At 30.7% G+C, this 9,583-nt stretch overlaps 1 protein-coding gene across 1 annotated transcript; it reads right to left on the reverse strand.

Moving 5' to 3' along the window:
* Nucleotides 1-1,288: 1,288 nt before the first annotated feature.
* LOC134699279 (uncharacterized) lies at nt 1,289-6,421 on the reverse strand. The gene is made up of 4 exons (XM_063560884.1): nt 6,297-6,421; nt 4,859-4,917; nt 2,889-3,000; nt 1,289-1,823 (listed from the first exon to the last, which is right to left on the reverse strand). Exons 2-4 carry the CDS (start codon nt 4,902-4,904, stop codon nt 1,613-1,615), a joined length of 369 nt encoding a protein of 122 aa, XP_063416954.1. The 5' UTR covers nt 4,905-4,917; nt 6,297-6,421; the 3' UTR covers nt 1,289-1,612.
* Nucleotides 6,422-9,583: the final 3,162 nt, after the last annotated feature.

Below are 9,583 nucleotides of genomic sequence, written 5' to 3' on the forward strand. Positions count from 1 at the left end.
ATCGATACCTGATAAAGCTACTTTTCTATATTCCACTGTATACAGTCAAGACAAATATGTTGTAATATGAAATCAGTTATAAGGTAAATGATAAATTCGTAATCTGTGTTTTGAAGTAGTAATTTGGAAAAGTAGGTGTTAATAGGACTTCTTTTAGTAGATATAGCAGATATGGTTCACCTTGCATGAAACAATGTGTATGTTAATGTATACTTGTAAAAAGTAAAATCACAAAAATACTGAACTCAGAGGAAAATCAATTTGGAAAGTCCATAATCACATGGCAAAATCAAAAAACAAAACGCATCAAAAACGAATGGACAAGAACTGTCAATTTCCTGACTTTGTACAGGCATTTTCAAATGTAGAAAATGGTGGATTAAACCTGGTTCTATAGCGCTAACCCTCTCACTTAAATAACAGTCTCATCAAATTCCGTTACATTTACATGATGCGTTAAATAAACAGTCACAATCAATAAAATAGTCAAAATATGGGAACATCAGTCATCATCGTATAACAATTTAACAGGACACAACAACATCTACTATCTACGAACACATGGATTGATTTGAGTGTCTGACGTCAGAAAAATTATATACCAGAAATTGTATCTATATGGTTATACAAATGTATGCATGGATCTTTAGTTGAATAACAAAATACATGTAACACACTTAATCTACTCATTTCAACTATCAATTTAATCTGAAATAAAAACAGTAAACAGATTTCATCAGGACTAGATGAACAGTAATTGCTTACAAGAAGCACACATGAAAGTTAAAAAATGAAGTATTGAAAACTGTTGAATACATCAAGTTTTACTTGTTTACATTGTCATTTTGGTGGTGGACCATACCCACTGGCATATTCTTTGAGGAGCTTGAATGCATAAGTAGTGCTGCTGCAGTACTGGTCCAAGAGTGTAGCATGAAAAGACGGCCCCAGGTCTGCCTACTGTGTGACGTCATATTTATATTGAATAGTATATTAAACCTTAACAAATATATTTTTTCGTAAGAAGACTTCAATTTGGAAAATCTAAAGTCCTCCGTTTTAATTAATGATAAAATCCGTAGCATATGCTGTATCACCCTCGACCAATAGTAGCCTTCAGGACTTCGGCCCTCTGCTGGTATTGGTTACTCGGGGTGATACAGAATGTATTACGGACTTCCCCGTTTATTATTCTTTATATATCGCTGCTAACGCAAGGACACAAGAAAAACACAACTTAACAAAAAATAGGCTTTTTTATTTGTGAAATTTTCTTAAAGAACACAAAATGAAAACGTCAACTATTTACAAAATCAAATGTCTTACAATAAAGCAAGTTATCAGCAGTTTTGACATATAGACCATATAATATAAAAAGGTGCCACTTTTCTTTCCATTGTTTCCATTGTTTCTGACATTTCCAGCAATGAATACATTTGTATTCTCGTGACTTTGTTTCTGGTTATTACAAATATTTGTGTTGCCATTTGCGGAATTTTTATTTCCTTCGTTGTTACTGCCGATACTCCAGTCACTTTTCTGTTCAGAATGTTCAAAATTTCCTACCCCAATTTCATTTGCAGTTGTATTCGTGTTGTCAATATTAGTGTTGTTATCTGCTGTATTTCCATCGCCTGTAGTTACTTCCTATGCTCCATTTTTCACAGATTTTCAGCATTCGTTTCCTTCTTAAATTTCTTTCATTTCGAACATCTATCACATTTGTATGCTTGCTCTTTTTTGTATTTGTATTACCAATGTTTTGATTGCCATTTGCAGAGTTATGATCGCCGTTATTGCCACTTCCAATGCTCCATCTTTTCCTGTTGAAAAAAAAAATTTATCATCATAATGCAATTTATAAATTAAGGCAACAGCAATATACCAATATTCAAATCTCATTTATCACCTACAAAATAGGCGAAAGATACCAAAGGGACATCCACACTCATTAGCCAAAAATATACTGACAACTAAATTCATCTATTATCTATAAACGAATGCGATATATATATATATATATATACAACTCGTCTAAACATCAACCCAACAATGTTAGATCTGCGCAAATTTTTGGTTCTTCCCTATATATATATATATATAAATGACACATGGTATTCAAATTCATTGTTATATATCTATTTGGAAGTTACAAAATGAAAAATGAGATATAAATAATTACTGTAAAATTACTATTGACAAAATTCCAGTGTATGCTGTGTAATTGTATAATTTAAATACAGGTTATAGCTTATATTTTTTTCTGTAAGCTTTGAATGTAGTTTTTAGTAGACGGTTAAATAGATACCAATTATGATCTGAAATGGTCATTTCGATCAGAAGGCCCAGAAACTATTAATAATTGAGTCATTTTCTGTCTTTCAGTAAATGTTTAGACTTATTCACTCTGGAAAATTAAAAGTACTATTCAGACAATTTGCTTGCAGTCGATTTGAAGCTGTGCACTCATGTTCAGCCTGTTCAGTGAATATTAATTAACTCTACACATTAACAACATACATTATCGTTTTTTGAAAAAGGTGCCGAACAGTACTTAAATGACTGCAAGCAAAACGTCCGAGCATTACTGAATCTACCGCAGTATATAAGTCTGAAAGACTTAATATCAAGTAATGTATTGTTGCACATACTTGTCAGAGACGTTAAGATCCAAATGATCTTTTATCAATAAAACTCATTAACTAGTGTTTTTTTTTGTCTTTTCGTAGTTTGTTTGTCATGGTACACTGATCGTCTATTTTTCGTTCAATTATGAATGAATTTTTATAGAATCTTTCAGCAACTTCTGCCTCATTTTAACTAGATATGTACAAGTATTTGAATTTGAAATACTCATTTATCTTAATCATCATAAGCATATATTTTACCTGCGATTACTGATTCGGATATCATTGAATTCATATCTTGTTTTCATTCCGGAATCATTATGTTTGACATATATTTCTTCCATTTCTGCATTTCTCTTTTGAATTGTCATTCCTAAAAATTATACAGAAAAACCGTATTGTGGTATTCATTCTACGAAAACGCTAAACAAAGTGCAAGTTGTTTAGAATATTTAGGTTTTGCCTTGAAACATAAAAGCCCCTCCTCAAGATTCCCCTTTCCTTTCTGGCTCAAGATAATGAGTTTAGGAAATATTGGCAACGTTTATTAGACTTCCAAACCGTTTAGTGCTAATTTTATTCCCTTTTACCGACGCTTTATTATTTTCATTCATACATCTGGGTTTTTTAAAACTCATATTAACATATTAAATAATGCAAATTGGTCAAAATATCTGTAAAAACACGCTGAATCCGATTTTCATTATATTCAAAAAGCGATATTGTGTAGTTGACGATGAGAAAAAAATCATGCAGAAACCAAAGGGCACTGGTATTAGAAACTAATTGTTACCGTACCACCTTCAACACTAAAGACCAGAACCTAAATGGTAAAGTTAGTTTTAAAAGTTAGGAAAAAAGGAATCCGTTTCAAAAATGTTTTCTTGACAAAAAACAAATATTGCTGTCATAAAAAAGTACACCGTTGTAATCATTTGAGAAGGTTATATTTAGAGAGCACACGGTCGGATGAAGAAAATGTCGTAGCAAATAGGCGGATATCAATGCAGGGTTTTTATCGAAAATCTACATTTTTTTTCTAATGTCCAAATTATAACATTTTTTCATTCTGTTTTAGACTAATTGATCTATATCCCGGGTGTGACCATCTAAATGGAAAAGCATGAAACCACAATCATTAACAGTTAAAAGACGTCCGTTTTTATAGAAATTAAAATGATATTATTCCTTTACCATGTCAGGTATTCAACTAATTCGTATTTTTTTTTAAATAATTTTGCCCATTATATGTGGACATAAGACTGCCCATCATATGTGGCCAAAACACAAGAAATGATAACGTCATTTGGAAACCTACAATTAATTGTACCAATGGACACCAAAGTACTTTTAAATGGATCAAGTTTGACTTCAAATGAAGAAAAATTCGTTTATTTCCTATTGTACAAAGTTTTATTAATCAATCTAAAAGGAAGGTTTACAAACTAACAATTTACAAAATATATCTGTAAGCATTTTTCTTTTTCCAAAATCATGAAACTCAATTAACATTGTCGATATTTCTATCATGTAACTGAGTATGTAAACTAAAAGTTTTGATTTATTTTTGTAATTTGTATCCAATTCAAGAATGATACAGATTAATATAAACACGAATTGCTTGTTTCTGAATCCCATTTACCATAAGGTGAATTTATATTGTACAAGATGCATCTAATTTCATAATAAAATATTGTTTCCACTTATGACCCAATAAGCAAAAGGAAGAGGTATGATTAGAGCTATATGTAGCCTTTATGCTGTAACAATATTTCAAAAACATTCAATATGATATTAATTTCAATGGAAATGAATAGATGATATACTCTAGTCACATAAGTAAATATATCCTAATTATGATTTCACAATATGACTTCATAATAGTCTGCCAAAAAAAAACCTTCTGTTAGTACACTGTTTTGAACAACAACTGTGAAGACGATAATCATTTGCAAACAATAAAGTCTGCGCAATAACACAATTTAAGTGACCAAACGGGAGATAATTGAGATTTAAAATCGAAGCTTACTTCATGATCAACCAAAATACATTTCTATTTATATTAAACTATATACTCTTCTTCGAAGTCAGTGACGTAACAAAAGAATACGTTCATGTATGTCAGATGTAAATGGACACATTTGCAACAAATAGTAAATTACTTTTATTGAATGTTTATAAGCAACGTTTTGTTTTACTTTTTTGTATGATATTTAACATAAGTGTCATACCACATACTGTCAGAAGCAAACAGCTAAATATAACTTCATCCCTCATTATCAATTGTTTTCTAAAATTGAAATATTAATACCCAACATTAAGATAGCATATATCTCTTAACCACAACAATATATTTTTATCTTTAGTTTCTTGTGTACTATTTGGAAATTAGTTTGTCGTTCATTATCACTGAACTAGTATTTATTTGTTTAGGTGCCTGTTGAAGGACGCCTCCGGGTGCGGGAATATCTCGCTACATAATATTGAAGACCTAATGGTGACCTTCTGTTGTTGTTTTTTCCATGGTCGGCTTGTTGTTTCTTTGCCACATTCCCCATTTCCATTCTCAATTTTATTTTTATGTTTGTATTAAAGTAGCATTCTTTGTCAGTAGTTGTTGTTTGTTTATGTAAGAAATATTTGTTTTTCGTTAATTGTTTTTTTAGTTTTCCTATTTGAATTGTTTTACATTGTCATTTCGGGGTCCTTTATAGCTGACTATGCGGTATGGGCTTCGTTCATTGTTGATGATCTATAGTTGGTAATTTCTGTGTCATTGTGGTCTCTTGTGGACGGTTGTCTCATTTGCAATTATACCACATCATCTATTTTTATTTTATTAACCATTACATCATGAATTATATAAAACAGTACGATTACAAGAAAAGTAATATCACTTGACGAAAACGTTTTTATTAAAGTTTACTATCATGGGAGGGATGTTTTCTAATATATTAAACATATTAAATCATCAGAAATACATTCTACAAATGTTTTACCGAAATGAAAATGAGAAAATGGAAATGGGGAATGTGTCAAAGCAAAGCGACCATAGAGCACACAACAGGTCACAAATGGGTCTTTTAAAGTTTGCTTTTAGAAAGAAAAAGAACATATATGTATGCGTTGATTTATATCAATACTGGATTTTTTTTACTGTATGTTTCAATTTCCCAAAAACTATTTTCAATCATTATATTTAAAAATGCAAAATTATATGAGAAGAAGGACAATAAAAAATCCCTGACATAATTCAAGAAGGGAAAATCTTAGGAAACAAATAGCCAGGGAGACAAAAACCAAGGGACAACTGCAAGTAATTACACGCTCAGTGAATAATAAATCGATATTCAGATTTATCGTAATGAGTTCGAAATCCATATAATTTCTCTTACGTCCGATATACAGCTGAATTGAAACCAGTACTTTTAAAGATATTTTCTTAACACACGGCTTATAGTAGTAGAGTATGTGTTTCCTCAACCCTGTGCCTCTTGGTTCTTATCTTTTAAAGTGATGGGAGAAATTTGAAAATAGGTAACCTACTGCTATATGAATTTATAAAATCAACTTATAAACTTACAAAAATAGTGGGAACTGTATTAGACTTAGGCTACGGAAGAGATGAAAGCATTGTTTTCAAGTAAATTGAAACAATATAAAACTTACCTTGAATTGTCATTACAGTATACAGCCTTACCAAATGTGTGTCTTTTAATATGCTAAATTTAATATACTTTTTATTACCAAAACCAATCAGAAATGGGTTTATCACGCTTCAAACTGTGTCTATGCACACGTCATGTATATTTAGCAATATTTGATTTATACTAAAAGAACTTCAGACTTAGAAGTGGGTGTATTATGTTAAATATCTGAAAACTGTAAATAACAAATCGTTTTTTCCTCGGTTTGTTTTGAAATTCAAATAAACAGTTAGTATAATAAAATGTTCGAAGTTGTTGATGTGTGTTAAAATGTGCATTAATGTATGCCTGTAGTTAAAGATTATATCACCTCCCTACACAATACAAAGATAGCCTTTGTATGTGGTCGATACAAGGATATATTGACTGAGGACAAAGTCCGAGGTTGATATACTTCTTTGGATCGATATATCATGTATTGACCTCATACAAAAGCTATACTTGTTATATTATTAATTTCAGAACATTGTTTTTTGTTTGAATTTTATAACTGTCATATTGTCTCCTTGACAATAACAACATATTAGTTGTTATTTAATTTGATTTATTTTGTTTGTTTTGACATCTTATGTATTTGATTTTCGTCAAATAATCGATCACAGATATCATTTGTTTCAAAACGTTTATCGATACCTTGAAATTCATAACATGACGTCACAAAGTAAATAGGTGTTTAGATATTCTAAAAATAACCGTGCAATATGCTCTGTGCAATATGCTTTTTGCTATCCGCCGTTTTCTCTCTACCTTCGAAAAGATAGTTTAACATGTGACTATCTCTAAACGAATCATATTTTTTTAAAATATACGAATTAATAATATAATAAAAAAAAATGAAAATTCAATCATTTCTAAATCAAATACGCCTACTGTCTTCTTTATTTTACGTTTGTATTTTTTAAGCAAAATAAGAGATACATAGTAAACGTTATAAAAACTTATAACAAAATATATCAAATACCGTACTGGTATTTCCTGTTTTGAAGAAATGTATCCTGTTTTATTTGATATTGTATAAAAATGTTGTTGCTATCGTTTGAATCCATTACATCTTAACAAAAAAAGTTTGTTTGAGTGCATCATTATCATGATAATTTGATTATATATAAATACAAGTAGTGCCATCTAGACGTGCGACTCGTTGTTAATTTTGAAGATACAGAAGACTGGGGAAATTTTATTTATAAAACATGGTTAGATATAGTTGACAAACAACTGTACGGTTTCCTTTTTTAAAATTAAATTAAATACTTTATATTGATCTCAATAAAGACGATAAAACATAATGAGTCGAACATAGAACAAGAACTATCTTTAAAAAAGATATCCGACGTATTTAAATTTGAAAATATTAAACAAAAAACCCGCGGAAATCTCACATCTTAAAGTCATGTACATTCGTACAACAAAGTTTACATTTAAAATTATATAATTGTCCCGAATAAACAGCTGCCATGGATGCAAAGAGCTATTGGAGAAACAATTATTTGTAATAAAAATGTAAATCGTTGTAAGATTTAGTTCAAATATTTACAGCTTTTCACTTGCTTTCCATCACGATATGATTAACGAGACGTTTTTTTCAAACACAACCAAATCACCGACCAATGCTCTTCAACTTTGTACTTGTTTGGCTTTATATTTTGATTTGATATAAGCGTCACTGAAGAGTCTTATGTACACGAAACGCGCGTCTGGCGTACAGACATGTGATCCTGTACCTTTGATAATTATTTACACCACTGGGTCGATGCCACTGCTGGTGGACGTTTCGTTCTCGAGGGTATCACCAGCCTAGTAGTCAACATTTCGGTGTTGACATGAATATCAATAATTTGGTCATTTTTATAAATTTCCTGTTTTCAAAACCTTGAATTTTTTGGAAATACTAGTTCTCAGGATTTTCTTATCCAAGGCATGATAGATTACCTTAGCTGTATTTGAAACAACGTTTTGAAATTTTGGATCCTCAATGCTCTTCAACTTTTTACTTGTTTGGCTTTATATTTTGATTTGATATGAGCGTCACTGATGAGTCTGATGTAGACGAAACGCGAGTCTGGCGTACTAAATTGTAATCCTGTGACCATTGCTAATGATTAATATGACCCAAAATACCTCAAAATAATCTTGGTGCAATTTTGCCTGAGGAAATGTAATTCTAGTTTCAAACGAATTTCTCTTCGGGGACTGGTAGTCCACAAGCAATGGTATCGACCCAGGGAAATAAAAGTGCAAACAACTCTATGAAGAGTATCTTTCAAGTCAGTACATGACCTGATGACGATACAAATTGGAATTTGAAACCAAATTGTAATTGTTACATATATTTTTTTTATATACGGTGAATCATCCTCGATTTCGCACATTACTTTTGTTAGTGTATCCTTGACATCTTCTTCACATCCTTATCTATAAATAGATGTTTCCTCTTCACCGATTAGTCTCCTATTATCCATCTATACACTAATCATTGCCAGTGTGGGTGTTAAAAAGCAGACATAATAACACGTGTATTATTGATAAATATATAAAAGTACTAAATAAGTGCGTCTTTTATCCTTGAAAATTGATCTTTAAACACTTGTTGGGCTTTATGATGTTAAATATGTATTCTGCAAATTCAAATACTTATTTCATTTCTATATATTTGGCCAATGCTATGCCAATGTTTGGGTTTTTAATTGTAATTTTAGACAGTTCATGAATATGTAAATTCAATTTAAATGTTTATTAAGACTGTTTAAGGTGGTATGAGTGTCTTCCTCCATCTTGGATTGTAATAAACAGTGAACCAAAGGTCCAGATTTTCTATCAAGTTAGCAAAATTTGAGGCAGGAATACAGATATTTAATATAAATTTTCATTTAAAAGAACCAATTTATAAGAATTCATCTGATAAATATTAATATTTTTGCAAATATTGATTATTTTTGTTTGTTTTTTATTTTTTACAAATTGCCATTTTAAGGGGAGGTAACTCTAAAATAGTGCATTTTCTGAATGATTCTACATGGAACTTTCCTATTTTGTACCTAGCCGGAAAAAACTCACGATGACCCTATCTTTTCTTTTGAAATTCTCAAAGCATTGTCTGAAAGCTATCTTTTACTAAAGTATTTAACAATTCTATCATTTCGTTTAGTTTCTAACCACAAAATGGTGTTTTTTCCTGTATAATCCTTACAAAATGTGTCATTTTGTCGCATCCTGTACCTTGAGAAAATGCGCGGTGACCTATCATTTTTA

The sequence above is a fragment of the Mytilus trossulus genome, unplaced genomic scaffold, assembly GCF_036588685.1.
Source record: "Mytilus trossulus isolate FHL-02 unplaced genomic scaffold, PNRI_Mtr1.1.1.hap1 h1tg000050l__unscaffolded, whole genome shotgun sequence".
Lineage (NCBI taxonomy): Eukaryota > Metazoa > Mollusca > Bivalvia > Mytilida > Mytilidae > Mytilus > Mytilus trossulus.